Genomic DNA, 23,672 nt, shown 5'->3' with positions numbered 1-23,672 from the left:
ATCTTTGCTCCATCGGTTGAGATAGACTCTTATGAACACTAGATGGCGTTATTACAACATGTTAAATTAACATCTCAACCTATCTCAACAACTGTATCCAAATAAATAATAAATTCAAATAACAAAATTTTAAATATTAAATATATAAATACATAAACGAATGACTGCATAGATAGATGGTGAATAAGTAAAACACACGGATTTTTATCTTTAAAAAAACTGGGAAAATATCCATTTTCAAAGCCTTTCTTTGATAGGAACCTACTGCTACACTTAACAACATCCAAATACCAAAAATAGAACAATTATTAAAATATTGAAATAATTTTAAGCTTGAATATGTATGAAGAAATTAATATTCATTGTTAAGGAAAAAATATATTTAAATTCTTCATTTTAATCTGAGTATATTGAATTGGTTATTCTCTTTCAAGGCTCTTCATAAGTAAAAAAAAAAAAAAAAAGTAAATAAGCAAACAAGTCATTTTAATAATATGTGAAAAATATGACAAAATTTAATATCAACGACTTATTTCTATTCTTGTACCTATACTTTTACGGCCATAGTCTTTTTCCAAATAATGATAAATAAATAAAACACACATGCAAATATTTTGCAGTAAAATATTTGGGGAAAATAATCACATAATATTTTGAAAAACTTTTAATGCCTTTTGCTTCAACTAGACAGGCCATATCCAAAAAGGTGATATAGAAAAATTATTTTAGAAAAATAAATTGCTTGAATATGTAGAATTTTAAAAATATTAAATGTTTAAAAATCGTCTGGCCCATAAATATTTTAGATTAAAATACTCTTTATAACTGTAGTCCCTGACAAAAATAAATAGGCATTAATAATAATAATCAACAGGCAAAAAAACAACCAAAAAATAAATGATTTAAAATTTTTTAGTCAAATCTGTTTAAAAAAAAAGTTAAAATATTCCCTTTTATTCAAATGTACCGTTAAATAGGCAGTGAACACTTAATTTTTTTCCGGTGATTGAGCAACGTGTTTTATTGTGAAAACCTCAGCCGGAAGTGTCTTTGTTAATTCCAGTTAACTTGGCGCCTTTTTGCCTCTTCGTCTTTGGGCTGAACTTCATGTGCCAAACTCCTGACCGCTGCTGCCTTTACGACCATGAGAAGGTTTAACGCCTCGATAAAAGAAGAAATGACTTTTTACAGCGGAGTTACACCGAGTTTTAGAGGAGAATCTGGTAAAAACCGGCCGTTTGTTCCGGTTTGAATCAGACGTTAGCAATAACCAGCGAAGGAGAAACAACTTGTCCCCGAGCGCGAGACGTTGGAGGACTGAAGAAGGGAAGAAGAAACCGGTTTAAGACTTTACGGATTTAGCGTTATTGAATTAAAATGCTTAATCTGTCTCTACTGAGAGCTCTCCGGCCGGCTGTACAGAAGTTTAATCCGGGTTTGAAGCACCCAGCGACGGGGAGGCTGCCGGGCACTGGGCGGCTCACACCGAGCTGCTGGCTGGGGACACACGGGAGGAACGAGCCGAAGGAGCCGCTGAACTCCCCGAAGAGAGCCAAAGAGTTCATCTACCGACTCCAGCCGAAGGAGAGGAGGTGCTTACTGCAGGAGCTGCAGAGCTTCGAGTCCATAGCTATAGCACAAGGTAAGAGAGTTTTTAAAGAGTAAAAAGAATGTTAAGAATCAGAAATACTATTATTCAGAGCAGAGCTTCAAATCCATAGCTATAGCAGAAGGTAAGAGAGTTATTGATGTTTGAAAGAGACTTATTAATGAGAATCAATATCAGAGAGGAGAGCTTCGAGGCTATAGATACAGCAGAAGGTAAGAGAGAGTTATTAAAGACTTCAAAGAGTATTGTGAATGAGAATTGTTATTAAAGGACATATTAATAATGACAGTTATTATAAAAGAGAAGAGGTCTCAAGAGTCTAAAGCCATAGCACAAGGTAACAGAGTTATTTAATTCATTAAAACAAACTAAGAGCTGAAGTCTAACAAAATTACAATTGCAAACATCAAGAAAAGATGCATTTAAACAGTATCTAAATTATAAATGTCTATATAAAAAATGTACACTATAAACACATTATTTTAAACAAAGATCTCAGATATGAACCAAGCTGTACAATTAGAGACAAAAATTCAGGCCTGAGTCTCTGATGTGAAACCAGCCGTATAATTCATCTGGGTGTTGAGCACTTTAACACATCAGATAACCAGTATTTATGAAGTATGGGTGATCAATACAGCTCTGTTTACAGTAGCTCATCTTTCTGTACTGCCATCACTGGGCATGTGGTTGAGTGTTTTCTCCCTCCTCTGAGTCACAGAGGACTTTTTCTGTCTCTAAGTGAACAAACCAAACCAGAGTGACTCACTAAAGACTGAAAATATCAAAATCATGAGTTGAATCAGAAGGAGAAATGTCTGAGCGATGTCCTCACAGTGTCATGTGATCTCTGAAAGAGTCTGAGTTTCATAAAACAAGCCTACTACATGAATGAGCCAGGATAACTGGCTGCAGATGAACCAGTTCATCAGATCTACCCACTGACACCTAAAAATGTCAGACCCACAGTTCCTCATCCATGTCGCTCAGTGACCGAAGGACTGCAAAAAACAAATCTGTACTTTCCATCTCCTCTGACATTTCCTCTCCTTTCTTCTTATCAATAACTAAAGCATAACCAACTGATGATCAATATCTATCAGAATACACTGGCTTTCGGTCACCATGGTTTTGTTGATCCAAACAAGCAGGAAATGTGGCGGTGGTATAACAAGCATGGAATTCACACTGATGGGTAGCATTTGGGTGGAGAGGTACAGAGCGATGCAGACACACCAAAGAACAAGGATGCTGCGCTCACAACAGTGTAGGTCACAATGGCAAAGGTCATGACTTGAGATGTTCTTATCTGTCAGTTTCACCATTTGGCTAAGTACCTGTGTAAATTATGTTTAAGTGACTAGTCTAAAGAGAAGGAAATACTTAGAAAACAGTCAAAATCATCACAGGGTCATTGTGTTGTGAGCCTGATAGACTCTGTACAGCGTAGCTAACATTAGCAGCTAGCTATGCCAACCCTCGTTCTCTTTGCAGATTAATATCATACTTTGATATGGGGCCTCTTTTCACTCCAGTTGAGTAGTTATACCTGAGTTTAAGGGTGCTTTCACACTAGGGGCCCGGTCCTGGATCCGAGTGCACTTGAGCCCAAAGTCCGGTTCGTTTTGGTAGTGTGATGCAAACGAATTGCCCGGGCGCAATTGAGGGAGGTGGTCTTGGGCACGATTCAAGTGGACTCTGGCACAGTTGGGATGAGATGTGAATGCAACCGCCCCTCAGATATGGGACAGAGTGTCGTATCAGCTTCATTACGTCATCGTAAAAACTAAACTTCTTTCCACAGTGCAGCAGTTTGTTCACATTTTTCCTCAACGAAGGGCTGAAATCATCCAGTCAATAAATGGTCTGTTGTGACTCACCTTACAGATTAACACTAGTTGGAGTCAGTGAGAGGAGGTGCAAAGGCAATAAAAGTCTCCTGTCACCTCAGAAACCGCTGTAGCTGCGCAGCGCGAGCCCATTTAATCCTCTGAGCTGTAGTAGATGTGCAGATACGAAGAGCGAAGTTGCTGGCATCTTAAAAAGTGATTTTAAATGATCCATGGCTGCAGGATGGACTTTTTGCCGGGTTAAAACAAAAACAATCTTTGCTCAGGTCATGACCCCAGTGGTTGCCAACGTAGCTTCTTCTTCTCTCTCCTCCTTGTTGGGGTTGTAAACCAGCTACATGTACACGGCCACCTGCTGTTTCAGACTGAGTAAATATGGGAACAGGTCTATATTCTCTCAGGGTGCGTTCACTGTCCTCTGTGTCTCGTGGTGCATTCACTGTCCTCTGTTGTATCAGCTCCATGCTGACTCTTCCTCTCCTCTGTCAGATAAAGCAGACACACACACACTGGGTTTTTTTGTTGTTGTGTAAGTCTCATAAACACCATGAACCTGACGTGTTTCCCTCACTCTTATGTAACTTGGTTTATGAGACAGTTTTCACCAAATTGATCATTTTTGTGTCTGATAATTCCTTTGTTAACTATGCTACAGAGTTTTGATAAGACTGAGGCTGATAAAGAAAAGAACTTTCTGCATTTCTTTGCCTAAACATTACAGGACAAAGGCGCGAATGAATGAGAAAAAAATGTGCTGACAACCAGCATGGTGTCCACGCCCAGTCAGACAAACATTTCTCTACAGAGAGGATTGTGAAACAGCTGTTCTGTAGGAATGTGTGGTCTGTGGTCTGTACAGTATGGAAGTAAAGGGTTAAAAAGAATGAAAACTGAAGTAGTTGATTAAACAAATTAAAATATATAAAGCACAAACCAATATCCATCAGAATATTTACATTTAAAGATGACTGCCCAGACACCAGTTTACATATCTTGTCTGACTTTAAAAAATAGAAGACCACAGAAAGGACAGTTTCAGCTGATTTTTAACATAAAAAGTCTGATTTATCAGCTGTAAAAATCAGTCTATATCAGCTGTAAATATCAGTCTATATCAGCTGTAAAAATCAGTCTATATCAGCTGTAAATATCAGTCTATATCAGCTGTAAATATCAGTCTATATCAGCTGTAAAAATCAGTCTATATCAGCTGTAAATATCAGTCTATATCAGCTGTATGTTTCAGTCAATATCAGCTATAAATATCAGTCTGTATCAGCTGTAAATTTTCATCTGTTTCAGCTGTAACTATCAGTCTATATCAGCTGTAAATATCAGTCTATATCAGCTGTAAATATCAGTCTATATCAGCTGTAAATATCAGTCTATATCAGCTATAAATATCAGTCTGTATCAGCTGCAGACATCAGTCTATATCAGCTAAAAAATCAGTCTATGTCAGCTGTAAAAATCAGTCTGTATCAGTTGTAAATATAAGTCTGTATCAGCTGTAAATATCAGTCTGTATCAGCTGTATATATCAGCCTATATCAGCTGTAAATATCAGTCTATATCAGTTGTAAATATAAGTCTGTATCAGCTGTAAATATCAGTCTGTATCAGCTGTATATATCAGCCTATATCAGCTGTAAATATCAGTCTATATCAGTTGTAAATATCAGTCTGTATCAGCTGTATATATCAGTCTTTATCAGTTGTAAATATTAGTCTATTTCAGCTGTAAATATTAGTCTATATCAGCAGTAAGTATCAGTCTATATCAGTTGTAAATATCAGTCTATATCAGCTGTATATATCAGTCTATATCAGCTGTATATATCAGCCTATATCAGCTGTAAATATCAGTCTGTATCAGTTGTAAATATCAGTCTATATCAGCTGTATATATCAGTCTGTATCAGCTGTATATATCAGCCTATATCAGCTGTAAATATCAGTCTATATTAGTTGTAAATATCAGTCTATATCAGCTGTATATATCAGTCTGTATCAGCTGTATATATCAGCCTATATCAGCTGTAAATATCAGTCTATATCAGCTGTAAATATCAGTCTATATCAGCTGTATATATCAGTCTATATCAGCTGTATATATCAGCCTATATCAGCTGTAAATATCAGTCTATATCAGTTGTAAATATCAGTCTATCAGCTGTATATATCAGTCTATATCAGCTGTAAATATCAGTCTATATCAGCTATAAATATCAGTCTGTATCAGCTGTAAATGTTCGTCTGTTTCATCTGTAAATATCAGTCTATATCAGCTGTAAATATCAGTCTATATCAGCTGTCAATATCAGTCTATATCAGCTGCAGACATCAGTCTATATCAGCTAAAAAATCAGCCTATATCAGTTGTAAATATCAGTCTATATCAGCTGTATATATCAGTCTGTATCAGCTGTATATATCAGCCTATATCAGCTGTAAATATCAGTCTATATCAGCTGTAAATATCAGTCTATATCAGCTGTATGTATCAGTCTGTATCAGTTGTAAATATCAGTCTGTATCAGCTGTAAATATCAGTCTTTATCAGCTGTATATATCAGTCTTTATCAGTTGTAAATATTAGTCTATTTCAGCTGTAAATATTAGTCTATATCAGCAGTAAGTATCAGTCTATATCAGTTGTAAATATCAGTCTATATCAGCTGTAAATATCAGTCTGTATCAGCTGTATATATCAGCCTATATCAGCTGTAAATATCAGTCTATATCAGCGGTAAATATCAGTCTATATCAGCTGTATGTATCAGCCTATATCAGCTGTAAATATCAGTCTATATCAGCTGTAAATATCAGTCTATATCAGTTGTAAATATCAGTCTATATCAGCTGTATATATCAGTCTGTATCAGCTGTATGTATCAGTCTATATCAGTTGTAAATATCAGTCTGTATCAGCTGTATATATCAGTCTATATCAGCTGTATATATCAGCCTATATCAGCTGTAAATATCAGTCTATATCAGTTGTAAATATCAGTCTATATCAGCTGTATATATCAGTCTGTATCAGCTGTATATATCAGTCTATATCAGTTGTAAATATCAGTCTGTATTGGCTGTAAATATCAGTCTGTATCAGCTGTAAATATCAGTCTTTATCAGTTGTAAATATTAGTCTATTTCAGCTGTAAATATTAGTCTATATCAGCAGTAAGTATCAGTCTATATCAGTTGTAAATATCAGTCTATATCAGCTGTATATATCAGTCTGTATCAGCTGTATATATCAGTCTATATCAGTTGTAAATATCAGTCTGTATTGGCTGTAAATATCAGTCTATATCAGCTGTAAATATCAGTCTATATCAGCTGTAAATATCAGTCTATATCAGCTGTAAATATTAGTCTATATCAGCTGTAAATATCAGTCTATATCAGCTGTAAATATCAGTCTATATCAGCTGTATGTATCAGTCTGTATCAGCTATATACTGGCATAAATATTAGTAGCTTCTTAAATGATCTTTAAATCTTCTCATAGTGGCAATATTCTATTTTATGCATCCCTTTTCAATTTATGAGTTCATGCCAGAAGTCAGGACTCTAGAGGGGCATCTGATTCCCAATTTAAGGTCTGCTAGTTTTCACAGTGAATCTGGATGGCATTCTCTGTTATTGGGAGAGAGGGGTTCACCGGTGAGGGACTGGGACTCACCTTAACCCAAGAAAAGGTCAGACATCTTCTTAAGGATGTGTGACCATACTCCTGCACTGATGAGACTAGCTCATTGAGACCGTCCTGTGCTCCTCTCTTCTGTCTCTCTCTTACTCATTAATTGTTGGTGTAGATCGCCCATCTTTGACCTATCCCTCCCTTTCACCCTCTGTTGAGCCTTATATTTAGAGAGGTGAGGGGTCGCCATCCCAAATGAACAGTAGGTCAAGCACTGCTGTGGCATTAAGATCTGAGCTAAGGAAGTTCATGAATACTGATATAGACAACCTTTATAATCAAAACAAGAAAAATAAAGTTAGTTGACAAACAGGCTGTAGTAGAACATGTCAATGAATGTCTGTTTTAGCTGCTTTCAGACAGTTCCGTTGTCTTAGCTCTGTGTGTGTAAATAAAACGACAGTACAGCTTTCATTAAACTATGAATTTGGCTCTGAATATTCTCACTAATAAGCGTATGGCTGCAGCTCACAGCTCCCTTTGTACTTTACTACTAATGAGCTATCGCCATTGCACAAAGCTTTTTCTTAGAGAAACATTTTCAGCTTGGTGAGGCAGACAGACAGAGCTGAGCTACAGACTCATTAATACTCCATGTGTATGATCCACTCATTTAAATACAAACACTGATCCTCACTGGATCAACTAGGGTGTTAGAGTAAAGACTGAGCTGATGTTAACTTCCCTCCTTTCATTGACCAAGCCCTGCCTCTTTAGCTCATTCAGACAGTTATCAGCACATCACCTAACAAGTCCAATCTCACCGACATCTGAAAACATGAGGTGTGAAATTTCCTCAAAAACCCTCTTGTTCTCTGCCTTGGCTGATGTCTCCTCTCTTTTCATCTTATCAATAACTGGTAATAAGTATTAATTAGCTCCAACATGGTTTCAATCACCACAGTGTCCTGAACACAAACATGCAGGAAATAAGGCAATAGGACTGTGAACTGCAGTGATGATAATGGATTCAACACAGAAGTGTAAACCAGGCTTAATGTTTACATCTTAGTTATTTCTGTGAGGAATGGTTGCAGAGGAAAAGTAGAAACATGTCTGAGATGGTGACTGCTTCACCGTTCGGTGTGCTCCGGTGTCATCTGCTGTGTTTTATCACTCTCAGCTGGCCAGTTCAATTCCTGCTCAGCTGTAAACGGACCGAGTGTGACTGACTCTGATTTCTGACACCGATTCTGCCAGTCGGCCATACAAACTGTCACTAATGGGTTTAATCAATGAGTTAACGCTCTAACTGAGTGGCGTCCGGCTGCTGAAGAGCCGTCTGCCAGCTGGTGTCTGTGCCTTGCCAAAGATCTTCTCTACAGGAAGAGCAAACACTCTGCTACACTCTGAAAGTCTTCTTTTAACTAGGGATGGGATGATTTTACTACGTCACTATAAAGTAGGGCTGGGGGATGTGGCTTTAAATTTATATCATGGTATGTTTTTCTGCAAGCCCTCCTCCCCTGTAAACCAAACCTGTGATGGCAAACTGACCTCATGTCTGAGTATAACAGGAAATGATTTATTTAATCTCTCTGTGTTCACTATTTTGTTACTGTATCTGTAGTTTTAAGTTTCATTTCTCTCCTGCTGAGGTGTGTGGAGCTGCTGATGTGTTTATCATTGATTTAACTTAGCTGTAGCTAGGATGGGTACAGGATTCAGTACTTGTATAGGTACTAAATGAATTCCGTCAGTACTCCTGAGTACCATGTTTTAGTACCGTGGTACTAAAACATGGTGCCGTGGTACCGTGGTGCTGTTGTGCCCGGCCCACAAGATCATATCATATTTCTATCGTAACTGACCCACTGGTATGAGGTCTGCAGATTTACTACAGTAAAAAAATGTGAACTTAACTGTTGAAAGGGGTAATAGTAAAGATTAAAAGTATTTAGATAAAAAGTCACAAATGTGGGAAAGAACTCAATTTGTTTTCATGTCATATTTTCAGTTTTGCATCTCACAATCAAATTTATTGACTTTATATTTCAGATTTGACCTTTTAAATTCACAATTTTGACTTTATACATCAAGATTCAACCTTTTAAATTCACAATTTTGACTTTTTACATCAAAATTCAACCTTTTAAATTCACAATTTTGACTTTTTACATCTAAATTCAACCTTTTAAATTCACAGTTGTAAATTTAAAGTCATATTTTGACCTTTTCAACTCACTATTTCAAATTTGATCCCACTCTTTGACCTTTTTAACTCCTAACTTTGACTTTTAATTGTACATTTTGACCTTTTAGACTCATAATTCAAAATTTTAACTCATGTTTTTAACCTTTAAACTCATGATTTTGAATTTTATGTAATATTTTCATCCTTGAAACTCCCAACTTTGACATTCTGTCCCATATATTTGCCCTTTAAAATCATTATTTTGACTTTGAATTTTGTGTTTTGACCTTTTGAACTAATAAGTTTGACTTTCAGCTCAGATTTTGAGCTGTCAAACTTGTAATTTTAACTTTTTTACATCTGAAAACCATTTATCATCAGTGCTCAGGTAGTTTTTCCCAATTTTTACTGGTGCAAATGACAGCTTGTGGTTAAATGTTGACTCTGTTAGGCTCTCATGTTAGACCTAAATTCAGAATCCAGCCCCTGCTGTGATTGAGTTTAATGCATCCTTTTTGTATCTTAATGGGAATATTCCCTACTTAAACAAAAGAATAAAATAAAGCAAACTAATGTTTGGGTATTACACACTCTTTAAGCATCTCGCTGAAGCCTTTGTTATTAGTTACACTGCAGCGCTAGAGTCATGGGGTCATCAGGATTATTATTGAAGTATTTAAAGGGAATTTAAATGTGAGTCATTTTAGTCTAAACTGCTCGGTGCAGGAAGAACCATCATAAAGTTTGTTATTGTCACTGTGTGCTCTGCAGGTCGTTCAGAAAAATAAAAATGCACGAGTATGACGTAGTTAGCATTGAACCTTCTGCTCCTCTGTTCCTCAGTTTCCTCCGTTTTTTAGCGTTTCTCTGTTGTTAATGGTGTGAGATTGTTATTCATAGGTCTTCATCTTAGCATAGCCGGTCAGAATATTCCACTGAGTCCAATTAAACTGAGCTGTAATGGTGTGAATCTGCAGTTAATTATGTGTCCATTTGACAGGAGAGCAGCTGCCTTTAATGTTAAACCCATTTATAAAGAGCATCGCTTCACTTACTGGAGAACTGGTCCTGTACTTGGTTAGATGCCGATACTGTTCAGTTTGGCTGAAGAGCAGAGAGCGGGATGAAGCTCTGCCTCTGTCCTGTTAATGAATGAGCTAAAATCCTTTCAACTGGATTATCTGTCATTACTCCTCTGAAACATCAGCATTTGGGGTTTGAAATTTAAAACAAGACCTTTCAGAAATGACGTGTTTGGATCACCCAGTGGTCGACTAACTTCTGCTACATCAGCGTAAGTAGCAGAGAGAAGACAGCTCTGTGTCTGGGTTTAATTCTACAAACATGAACAAAAAACCTCCACATTTCTCTGATTCTGTTTCTGATCCATAGCCTTGGCCCTGTTTACACAACGATACACTGAGAACAGAATCTCAGCCCATACATCGTCTCTGTGGCTCTCTCACCGTGGCTTGGTATCCCGACATGATGTTAAGAATGATGCCCTGTCCACACGGAAACGAATTCAGATATATATGCAAAAGTTTTTTGTCAGATCTGCATTTCATCCACACGGAAACGGCGTTTCAGGTGACTGTAAACGATACTTTTTGAAAACGGGTCCTAGAGTGCATAAATCCGTAAACAACTACTGTTTCGTCTTCATGTGGACGGCTATCCGCATCTTTCTTGAAATGATTACGTCACACACAGTGTAGCTCTCTTACGACGCCTGCGCGGTCTGACCAAAACATTAATGGCGGACTACGGGGTTGTGTTCGTGCTGCAGAAGCCACTGAGCTTGTTATGGCTTTTACAGTAAAATCTGATGCTCCTTTACCACCACCACGAAACGCATAAACCATATGTTCTTAAATCCATCGAGGAGAACAACCAGAAGGACAACTAGAGGAAAGTTTGTGTCAGTTTTCTGTGATCTCCTTGTTCTACTTTGGTGCATTTCCGTGGCAGCGTTACAGCGCCACTTACAGGCTTGGCATATGCACTACAGCATTTTCAGTCGTTTCAGTGATTCCTGAAACAACTCCGTCTTTACAGAAAACTTTTCCAAAACAAAACGGCAGTATGTTGTTTTTGTCCCCCCGTGTGGATAGGGCCTGAATGGAGGCCAATTAGCCACCAGCTAAGAGGCAGGCAGTGCCTCTTTAACTGCTTTTCTCCCCCATGTTGTCATAAACATACTTTCAAAGAATAGTAATATACCATTTAGCTGATAAATCCTGTGAGCTACTGGATAGATTGGAATGTCAACTAGGGTCTTAGACTGAACTTTATGTAAAAGGCAAGGATGGAATGTTTTATAAGCTTTAAAGGATAAGATCTTGAATGGCAGAGATGGAATGTTATACAATCTTCAAAGGATGTCATCATCTATAGCATGGATGGAATGTTTAAAATAAATTGATATATGACAGCTGCAAAGGAAAAAGATGGAATGTTTATAAGCTTCAAGGGGGCCAAGTTTGAAATGTTTTATAGACATTAACAGATGGCATCATCTTTGAAGGCAAGGATGGAATATATTACAAGCTTCAAAGGATGACATGATCAAAGGCAAGTCTGGAATGTTTTGGAAGCTTGAAAGGATGACATTTCTAAAGGCAAGAATGGAATGTTTTGTAGGTATTAAAAAAGGACATAATCTTGGGGGGGGGGGTGGACACCAAGCATGTAAGACGTGCTTTCTAGCGCTCTGTTGCTACGTGATGATTTTCATGTATAAATAATCTCTAATCAATTATTTTGGACACTGCACACCTTATTTTGGGTAAAGCTGTTAAGTCGAGACACTTTTTTTGGACTTTTCTGGACTTTTTCTCGACTGTGTCTTGGGCTAAATCCAAAATCGACACCATTCGAACAGACTGCAGCATAGCTTCCCAACTGACTCAACAGTCCTCGCCGCTTAAAGTAGCCGCTGGGACTAATATGGCTGACAACTTTGAGCTACAGGCTTTTCAGTCAATGTTGGACACTCTGAAAGGGGACATCTGCGACAAGACTGACACACTGGCTACTAACTTAAGAGCTGAAATCCAGTCAATACGTATGGAGCTAAAAAGTGTCTCTGAGCCATTTCTGCAGAAAGTAAATGAGAACGGAGAGGTTAGCTGAGAGTTGGAGCAGGCGACGAGTGATCACAGCGACCAGCTTACCTCACTTGATTCATCTGTAAGGGGGCTTTCACACCTACGCCGTTTGGTCCGGACTTTCGGACTTTTCCGAAATGATAGGTGGAGAGGTTTGGACCGTTGGGCTGTTTGGACCGTGGTCCGGACCAAACAGCCAGACCTTGGTCCGACCAAAAGAGGTGGTCTCAGTCCTGACCAAACGGAACCATGGTCCGGTTCATGCCCAGTGTGAAAGCATTATATTGAAAGGTTTGGACCTTCGTATCAATGACAGGAAATTACGACATGACTACCAGCAAAGGAAATCCTTCACCATAACAAAATGAACCGCGGAAGAGCCCACAGCAATCTCACGGACTGAAATTAACCAGCAGCCTGGACAGGGTGGGCTAACGGTAGCTGCTTTACGTTACGCGAGTAGAAGTGTCTGTTATTATGTTAAATGGAGATTGTCCAAGCATGGAAAAATTCATAAAATTGTAGATAAGGTTATACCTCATTATTGACGGCTCATCTTTTTAAGAATTTTACAGCACATACCTTCTCTCCCGAGTCGGTGTTGTAGTGGCTCGCAGGATTGCGTACTTTCTTCTCCTTTTCTGTCGACGACGATAAAGTTGTCGTCTAATGATAAAACTCATACGATGAACTCAGACCAGCCTCATGTACAGCTCTTCAAGTTGTCGCTTTTGGTAGTAGAAAATCAACAATAATATGATGGTAGGAATGACGATTTCATTCATTGTTTACAACATTCAAGACTCGCGTTATTGAACGTGTTGACGTCAGATGCCCGCCAAATGACCAATCAATGTAAACTACAGAGACACGCAAACCACGTAGTTGATGACGATATCATGTAGGTTCATCATGTAAAGTCCGTTAGTCTGGTTGCAATAATGACAGTGTGAAACCCAAACAGACCGAACCAAATGTATATAATGTATCAAAAACATGGACCTTGGTCCGGACTTTGAGGTGTGAAAGCCCCCCAAAGTGTGCTTAAAGCGGAGATAAAGTAACTGACAAATGTGAGGATCTGGAAGGGAGATCACAAAGGAATAACCTCCGATTACTGGGGCTCCCCGAGGATCAGAAGGTCAGCGCCCCACAGAATTTGTCAGCCAGCTATTTAAGGATCTCCTGAACCTGGATGAGGAACCTCTGCTCGACAGAGCCCATCGTGCCCTATGTGCCAAACCCCGGGGCGGAGACCCCCCTCATCCGTTTATCATCAGGGTTCACTTCTTCCACAAACGGAACAAGAGTCAGTGTTTAGCCAGTGAACCCGCCCGCAAAGCTTCCAGGGTAAGAGGCTTTCCATTTTTCCGGACTGCACCACTACCGTCTCGAAGAAGAGAGTTGCATTTGGAGGAGTGAAGCGCGAACTACATGCCTGTCCTGGTGTGAAGTTTGCTTTCCTTTTCCAGCGGTCCTAAAAATACCTCTGCCAGACGGCACCACACACATGTATAAGGACCCGACCATCGCTTCAGCCTTCATAAACAGTAATCTTAAAAAGGAGGTCCCTCCTACAAGCCCTGTTTAGGAATCTTAAACCCATTGCATTACTATGTATGGTACAAAATCAATAAACAAAACTGAGGAAAAAATGGACATAATCTTTAAAGGCAAGGAAGAAATGTTTTATAGGCATTGAAGGTTGACATTTCCAAAGGCAAGGATGGAATGTTTTGTACGTATTAAAAGAGGACATCAGAAGTGAAAGACCATCGGTAGTTATATGTTCTAATAATGGATTTCTTCTTGGTGTGTATAACTGGGAGAAGACTGGGGGCGTTGTATGTTCCTTCTCTGGCCTGAAAACACCTTTGGATCCCACAGGAAGAGCTGGAAAACGTAGTTTAAAAGAGGGAGGTTTTGGTGGACCAGATAAGAGGAAGTAAACGGATGATGGATGGAAATAAACGAGCACTATGAATCTGCGTAAACCTCATATTGTTCAGTAATTTCAGAAGACAGTTTGGTTGTTTAGGCAGTAGATTTTTCTCTACTTTGTGCTGAAGGTTTCCCTTTCTGTCCTGGTTTGTTGTGTTTCCATCCAACAATAGGAGACTGATAATTAATTCAACAAATAATAAAAACCTTCAGGGAGGTAATTAGAGAGAGCTTCCCTCTGTGGTGCAAACAGCCCGTGAATGTTTGTTTTTTCATTACAATCGCCTCATTTCAGACTAAATCTGGAGCTTCATGAAGATGATTTTTATCAGTTTAATAGTTTTCACTGATTTATTCATTCAGCTGTTTGTGCTGATTAAATTATGAACAAAGAGCTGAAGTCAACAAAGAGAGTAGTATTAAAACAGGGATGTCTCTAGGGATGTCATGGTACCAGAATGATAAACTGGTAAATCAAACTTTTCTTGGAAAATAGAAGTGTAAGACGGCCAAAGTGGGTGATGCACTGTTTTTGTCATTTTGAATCACCAGGCAGAAAGCTGATCCAATAGTGATTATAAAGTTGTTAAACCTAACAGTTAAATGCTTTTATAGCCTCACTGAAATCTTTAATACTGATGTAGGAGGCTGTGTTCAGTCTCCTGATATAAAATCAGACGTTTATCTGTCAGAGTATCTCAAATGAATCCTCTTCAGTTTTATAACATTCCTCTGAAAGCTGTCTATCTCTCTGTGTGTGGTGGGGTGGAGGTGAGGATGAGGAGAGCTGGGAATGAAGCCGTTATTTCCTCTGAGACCACAGACACATGAACGATCTGTGCAGAAGGAGGCTCAGCAGCGCCTGAAGCTTCAGTCGAGATTAAACGAAAACGTTCGCTTTGATTGACACTTAAATTTAGACCCTCACTCCAGATCTTCATCTACCTCCTTACAGAGCTGAGAGTGAGGCCGACAGATAGACAGCAGCATGATATCGCCTACGACTGGGCTGGAAATGGAGCCTCATGCAGTGAGATCTTCTTTAGCTGACAATTACAGAGAGAAATGATGATCGACAGGAAGAGGAAACAGAGAGAGAGCTGAGACTGATAGACTTTGAGCTTTAAACAGTTTCCCCCAAAATAGAAACAAAGGCTCAATCCCATTTCTAACTTTTACCCCTACCCCTCATCATCCTTTTAAACAGAGTTAGAGGTGTAGAGGGGAACCTGCTGTGAAATGGGACGACAGTTTAAATCATTTATTTACAATACAGGACATAATTTTTGAAATGCTTGCTGAAAATATAAAGAATCAAAACACACTGAAAAATGTTGTCTTTGTCTGTGGCCCTGACCCTACAGCCTACTCCTCCATTCAGCAAGAATCAGACATCCTACCTCTAGACCAGTGTTACTCAACCCTGCTCAACCAAAGAGCCAGATTGTTGAAAAATGCATTTGTAAGAGCCACAACTTAAGTGGTGAAAAGTGGCAACTAAAATAGGTTAAAGGTAGCAAAAATTGTCCAATAGCAGCAACCATTGGGAGAAAAAGTGGCAAAAAAGGGCATAAAGTGACTAAAGTGACAAAAATCTGAAAAAAAGGTTGGGAAAATGGGCAAAACGTTGCATTTAATTGCAAAAGTCTGCTTTAATGGGCAGGAAGTGGCAAGAAATGGGCTAAAAGCAGTAAAAATGGAATTAAAGGAGCAAAAAATTGCAAGTAAGGGCAATGGAAATAGACAAAAAAATAGAGGTTGACTATCAAGTCCGACAATTAAAGCCTACTGTGTAAGCATGGGAAACAAACTGATTCATGTGACTTGCAATGGATAATTTCTGGGGTCAGATTTTCCTTTTAACAGTTTTCTGGGGGAATAATGTTTCAAATTAAGACATAAAAGAGCCACAAATCATCACAAGAGAGCCACATTTGGCTCCAGAGCGTTGAGGATCACTGCTCTAGACAAAAGAAACTGGCAGAACTAAGTAAGTAAGGGTTAAGACTGGGGGTGCACCAATCTATCGGCACCAATTTCCTTAATTTTGGGGGATCGGTGATCGGCCAGTACTTACATATGAAACCGATCTTATCCACAGATCTTATCTACCTCTACCTACTAAAACGTGAAAAATGAAAGACTAAAGGAACTGATATAATTTAGTAGCTTGGACAGCAATGCTCTAAAACCTTTCATTTATGTTTGAGAGATCTACCTCATGCAGTTAAAACGAGTTGATATTGTTTCATGGGTATTGTTCAATGTTTTTTAATAAAATAAGATTGGAACATTGAAGGTGTATGCTGTCAGTTATAAAAAAATCGGTATCGGCCAAAAGCGAAATCGGCAGGTCAGGCTTTTTAAAGATCGGTGCTCCCCTAGTTAAGACTGGGTTCAACAGTTATCCTGAATGTAATCACATTTAATAACAAATACATCACCATTAAATTGTTAGGACCTAATGATATAAAACCCACTTTATGGTCTGCTTTTTAAAGTACCCTCTACATTCTTATGCCTCTGTGCTGTGGGTTTCAGATGTAGCTATGAACTTTCAAGCTTATCTTGTGCCATGTGCACCAAGCACAACATAGAAAGATAGTATCTGTGCCCGGTCTTATCGTGCACATTCACGTGAACAAGAGTTTAGGGTTGCCAAGAAACACACCTCCCTCCTGTTCTAACTTTAGTCAAACTAGCATCTAGTAACACTTCCTCTTACCCGGTGTGCATAAATATTAACGTGTTTCTCACAGGATATAAAACACCACTCGTGCTTCTGCTGCTCCTCTGAGTTTCTCAGTTCCTTACACATTTATTTACTGAACACTACATCACTGTTCTCTTTGAATGGATGACTTTAACACATGCTACTGAAGCAGAAAAGTTGGCACCCAATCAGAGAATCAGCACCTGCAGGGCTGGGTCAGCTCTGTTTCACATATCCTGGTGTCTTTAAAGGATATTAGTCTGTTATTAAAACAGAGCTCATCTGCTAAAACAAAGCCTGTCTATCTAACTGTCCATGTTAGCTTACAGGTTATAGTCCAATCACAGATGACTCTGTCTCTCATCTCCATGCCTGTTCATGGATAAATCTGTTAACAAAGTGTGCTTCATTCATGTTTCCTTCGTTTTATGGACATCACTGTGTGTTTCCCGTTCAGACTCCGTTGGTTAAGACAGACTTATTAAAGTTACACCCATCCCTGACTCAAACAGAAGTCCAGCTGGTGCACAGGCTAAAACCTCCAGCTCTAACGGATGTAACGTCGTCAGTTCTTTCATATAAAGTCATTGGACGATTGTTGAACGTGCGTCAGGCAGCGCCAGTGTGTTTTCCCATGTGTGTGTATGTGATAGAATGTTGGGACTTAGAGAGGTCAAAGCCAAACCCCCCCTAGAGAACAGCATGGCAACAACAGGCCGAACTAGCATGACTGGTCATCCTCTACCTGTTTGTTATTGGTTGGTTCATCTAAAAATGCAAATGACCAATCAAGAATGCTTAGAGGAAATTTTTTTTTAAACTTTGCACAAATTTATGCTGCGTTCGATTGTACTCGGAACTTGGAAAAATCCGGGTCGGAAATTCCGACTTCCGAGGTAAATGCATTTCATTGCATAAGCTCAGAAAACATGGCTGGCCGCAGTAAGCTGATGTATGTTCTGATGTTTTTCGAGGATCAAAAATTACTGTTGGGGAAATATATTAGCTTCTTGAGGGAGAGAGAGAAACGTCATATGCTGTAAACATGACTTGAACGCACCAGCGAGGGGAATCCTACATGCATCACTGTACTTACACGGGCATCAAAGCGAGCTGTGCAGAGGCCTGTACTGTAGTAACACAAATGCTAAATTAGACGACTCATTAAAGTAAAAGTTGAGGAGAAAGCTACTCTCACGGTGTGCGACGCCATTTTGCTACGTCATTCCAACTGACTCGGGCTGCTTGGGTCCTACCCGAAATCCCGAGTCGGAGTCCCTAGCTCAAGGGCCGTCCTATTGCACTTTTCCGATTCGGAGGTCGGATTTATCCGAGTTCCGAGTACAATCGAACGCAGCAAAACACCAAAACTTTAGAGGTCAAATGTCAAAGTTAATGTTTATCCCTTGTTTGTGAATTTAATTAATCAAGAATTCTTCAGGGCACAAAAGCCCTCTATGCAGTGTTGAAATCTTGTACTATAAGATTAAAGTCACAGTGACGTTGACCTTTGACCTATCACATCAAGAAACTGCTCCTATTAGTGTTTTCTTGTTAAGTTGAAGGTTTTTTAATTCTGATTTATTGTTTTATTATTTATCACATTTAACCTCTAAGTCTAGCCTTTTTGTTGAATTTTAAGGTTTAAATGAATGAATATTGAATTAATTAAATGAATATTTAATTGTTGAGTCTGGCTTTAAATGATGTTTTGATAATTTATTGACCACATATTTATGTTTTTGATCATCTTTACTTCTTTAAAAGTGTGGTCCCTGAATTCCTTTGTATTCCCCCAGTATGCTAAATGAACCAGACTTTAGTGTGAGGTTTCTCTGATCTGGGTCCCATGGTCCCTGATGTGAAACCACAGATCCGCAGCATTGTGAAACCCACAGAGAGGAAGAACTTTTCCTGGTCTGACTCCAGTTCTGCTGTTTCTGTTTCACTGATGTTAATTTTTGGCTGTGTCAGTCAGACCTATTCCTGGACTCCATTTCCCAGGAGTCTTGGTGTTTGTACTCACACCGCAGTCATTAGAAAGTCAAAATCTAAAAGTGTGAAAATGGGTTATTCCCTCAGCGTGACCGTGTGTTTTCTGCAGCCTGATTTAGATTAATACTCTTCTTTGTTTGAGATAAAAAGTCGAACATGGACTCCATCCCTCCCTCTGAGGCTGAAACGATCCAAACTTTACATTGATGGAGGTTTTCATCACTGCAGGGAGAGTAACGTAAAGTTTGGTGTACTTTCTTCCTTTTTTGGACCTCTTAAAATATGTGATTGTTAGCTCTTTACTATCAGAAATCTTCTCTAAAGTTCAGAGCTGGGAAAACGAACGTTGGCAGAACAGCAGAGGATTTCAGCTGAGGAGGGAGGAAATACCAGGCATCGGTAGTTTCTGTCCAGACTATTTTTAACTTTAGTGCCCAACATGGTCCTGACTAAAAAGAGGAAACTCTGCAATATGTGATGAAATTTGATGATTGGAAGTAAGGCTGTTGGAGCAATTTTCGTGCTTTGAATATAATTTGAATATTTAAAAACTCATTAATACTCGAAAGCTGAAGTTACTATTCGAACGTGTTTTTTAAAATATTTTTGCTGTTTATGATCGTTCACGAGTCTCTCCCCTCTCTCCTTGGCCTCTACTTCACCTATATGTAGATGTAAGAACCAAATGTTTTGTCACATGACACGTGACATGATGAACAATAAAGTTTCCCATGAAAACACAAGAGGCGCCAATGGCTGCCACTGGGGATTTTTATCGCCAGGGCGGTGCACAGGCTGGCGGTGATTTGGTAAGTGAGGCTTTGCTACATCAAAAGATGCTAATGTACGAGAGTAAAACCACGCTGCCCACCAGTAGCCCGCTGTCATCGTGGAAAACGTTCCTGTCCAGGTATCCTCTCCTGTCCTGGCTGGCACACTGTTACCTGTGCATCCCGCGCATCTCAGCCAGGGGGGAGGGTTTTCTCCACGGATGGGACGATAGTGAAATAAAAACACCCTGATCTTGATTCAGAATTGTGGATCGCCTTGTGTTTTTAGGTGGAAATATGTAGGAACAAGATAGTACCAATTTTTTTTTAATGTTTTGTTCATTATAAACATGATATCATCACCGCCATAAGCGGCGCAGTTTAATCTATTTTTGTTTGACATTTAATTTCAAACCTGTTTATTTAAATTAAAGTTGACTGTCAGTACCAAAACACTTGTGAAAGGCCTCTAAATGGTGCAGGTGGCTAAAAAAGCAGATAAAAATTAACATTATCTACTTTTGCTTTTAGCTCATTATTTCTTCATTGCACTCTGTAATGTAATATTGGAGGGTCCTCTAGTGGACAAATGTGTAACTACACGGTGATTCAAGCTACTGAATGTTTTACATACATATTAAAAATGTGCATAAATATTCAAATATAATTCAAAATCTGTAAAAATAATGAATGAAATTCAAATGGGACTGTAGATAAATATTGACAGCCCTAATTGGAAGGAATCAAACTTGAGATGATTCACCAGAACTTTCTCTAAAGCTGGTTTCACATCAGGAACCCTGACCTGGTTCTGAGCACATTTGGCCCCAAAGTGTGGTTCTTTTTTCCAGTGTGAATGACTTATTGTTTTACAATGCGCATTAGTCACACTGAAGGATGTACAACAGGCATTCAGTTCATCGTTAAAGATACACTATATTGCCAAAAATATTCACCTGCCTTGACTCACATATGAACTTCAATGACATCCCATTCTTAATCCATAGGGTTTAATATGACATTGGTCCACCCTTTGCAGCTATAACAGCTTCAACTCTTCTGGGAAAGCTTTCCACAAGCTTTAGGAGTGTGTTTATGGGAATTTCTGACCATTCTTCCAAAAGTACATTTGTGAGGTCACACACTGATGTTGGATGAGAAGGCCTGGCTCTCAATCTCCGCTCTAATTCATCCCAAAGGTGTTCTATGGGGTTGAGGTCAGGACTCTGTGCAGGCCAGTCAAGTTGATCCACACCAAACTCTCTCATCCATGTCTTTATGGACCTTGCTTTGTGCACTGGTGCACAGTCATGTTGGAACAGGAAGGAGCCATCCCCAAACTGTTCCCACAAAGTTGGGAGCATGGAATTGTCCAGAATCTCTTGGTATGCTGAAGCATTCAGAGTTCCTTTCACTGGAACTAAGGGGCCAAGCCCAGCTCCTGAAAAACAAGACCACACCATAATCCCCCCTCCACCAAACTTTACACTTGGCACAATGCAGTCAGACAAGTACCGTTCTCCTGGCAACCACCAAACCCAGACTGGTCCATCAGATTGCCAGATGGAGAAGTTCGATTGGTCACTCCAGAGAAGGCGTCTCCACTGCTCTAGAGTCCAGTGGCGGCATGCTTTACACCACTGTATCCGACGTTTTGCATTGCACTTGGTGATGTATGGATTGGATGCAGCTGTAACCATGGAAACCCATTCCATGAAGCTCTCTACCACTGTTCTTGAGCTAATCTGAAGGCCACATGAAGTTTGGAGGTCTGTAGCCATTGACTCTGCAGAAAGTTGGCGACCTCTGCACACTATGACCTCAGCATCCGCTGAACCCGCTCTGTCATTTTACGTGGCCTACCACTTCACGGCTGAGTTGCTGTCGTTCCCAATGGCCTCCACTTTGTTATAATACCACTGATGGTTGATTGTGGAATATTTAGGAGAGAGGAAATTTCACCACTAGACTTGTTGCGCAGGTAGCATCCTATCACAGTACCACGCTGGAATTCTCTGAGCTTCTGAGAGCGAGCCATTCTTTCACAGATGTTTGTAGAAACAGTCTGCATGCCTAGGTGCTTGATTTGATACACCTGTGGCCATGGAAGTGATTGGAACACCTGATTTACATTATTTGGATGGGTGAGTGAATACTTTTGGCAATATAGTGTATTTTACATTAATGTGATATGGGCTCGTTAGCACACACCTGGATCAGAGTTCTGATTTTACTCAACCTCATCATGAGTCGTCCTTCTTCAGAACAAAAGGCGTCTTTATAATAGAAAAAAACATCAGTGATTGTTATTAAAATATTGTTACTCAGAGATTAAGCCGTTCTGTAGCTGTGAAAGTGTACTGGCAGATTAAATCAACATAAAGTCAGATCAAATGATCGTTCATTAATAAAACACCAGAGAGGTTTGTGAGCAGAGACAGAGATTCATCAGTTTCTGTTGTAGTCAGAACATCAGCAGAATGAATCATTATTTAACATTTATATTCAGCATCCTCTCAGTGAAGCAGAATTAAAACATCCTCATTGTGATTCAGTGGATACCATCAGACAGAAAAGACCTTTAGATCTGCTTCAATCTCAACCACATATACATGTGTTTGTTTTTCACTCTTCTCCCAAACGTCGTCTGCATCATAATTACAGTTCAACAGGATGAAGCCAGAGAGTGATGAGGATCTGAGTTTCATAGTGGCAGTCATTCGGTGGTGATTCAGTCATTTGTGCTCATTCACATCCTGAAAATTTCAAGAAACTTTAAGGAGTTTCAGGGATTCTTCAGCATCTTAAAAAGTATTAAAAGTTGATAAATCAATTTAGCAGAAATTAAGGCTTTTAAAAGTACTAAAAAGTCTAAATTGTGTGCTGTCTGGAGTTATTTAAAGTCATTTAAAGTTGTTTGGTGTTCCTTAAATTCATACAGTAACTAAAAAAGCAACTTAAAAAGGTACAGACAGCACACGTCAGTGTTCTTTTCTAAAAATATTTTTTTCTTTAAACACAGAACTTTTCAGCAATAAAACTGACAGAAAATTTTTTCTCGAACTTCATATGATCTGATATCAACAGCAGGCTCCTGAATTGACTCCAGTATGGTGTTGTTGTGAAAAGAATCGCTATATCCTTTAGTGATCAAACTGGAGATTTACTCCTCAAGTGTCCTGCTACTTTCAAACATGAGCAAAGATTCTAATGTTTTAATTTTAGCTGAAATATCCTTTAAGTCTTCATGTTACTTCATGAATGGGTGCTGTTGCTATGATACTCACTGAGTGGACCAGAATTTGTTGCCATGGAAACCTGAGCTTATTGTGGTTTCAATCAGGAAGCAGAAAGGAGGAAGGGAGCGTCAGATCCTGGTGTGAATCAAACCACACAGATCTGACAGAGCTTTGATTTGGAGAGTTGTGGTTAGAGCAGCTAAAAGAGGAACGTAGAAGAACCAGGTTTTATTTTCATGGAGGAAGAGGAGCTGGGAGAGGAGGGACGGGACTTTTATACAGCAGTGATGTTAAGTTGGATAAAGAAGAAAGTCCATCTGCTTTTTAAATAACTTTTCAGGGTAAAATGAGCGACTACAGCTGTTCTTTTAGTTGCTGTTCTTTGGGTTTGTGTTCTTTGTAAGTTCTTTGTAGATGTCATGAGCTGTTAACGACCATGCCAAATGTTCTGAGTGTGAAAATAAAAACATTCTTCATCTTAAATACTTCGTGTCCCAACATTAGTGAAATATTTAGGAAAAATAGGTTGAAAAGCTTCTAAAGCCTGGAGTGGTGTGATGCAACACTCCTGTATGGTCTGTTTCCACAAAACAGTCCAGTTT

The 23,672-nt window shown here is 39.1% G+C and overlaps 1 protein-coding gene across 1 annotated transcript in view; it reads left to right on the top strand.

Annotated features, from left to right (window-relative positions):
• Positions 1 to 1,073: 1,073 nt before the first annotated feature.
• Positions 1,074 to 23,672, top strand: part of tmem65 (transmembrane protein 65) — a 44,729-nt gene continuing 22,130 nt past the window's right edge. The window contains exon 1 of the mRNA XM_041808207.1: positions 1,074 to 1,642. Coding sequence (XP_041664141.1) covers positions 1,378 to 1,642 — 265 coding nt within the window. The 5' untranslated portion in view covers positions 1,074 to 1,377. The remainder of the gene's footprint in view (positions 1,643 to 23,672) is intronic.

Source organism: Cheilinus undulatus, linkage group 16 (genome assembly GCF_018320785.1).
Source record: "Cheilinus undulatus linkage group 16, ASM1832078v1, whole genome shotgun sequence".
NCBI lineage: Eukaryota > Metazoa > Chordata > Actinopteri > Labriformes > Labridae > Cheilinus > Cheilinus undulatus.
The sequence above is the reverse complement of the archived record's forward strand: the minus strand, read 5'-3'. Positions and strand labels throughout refer to the sequence as shown.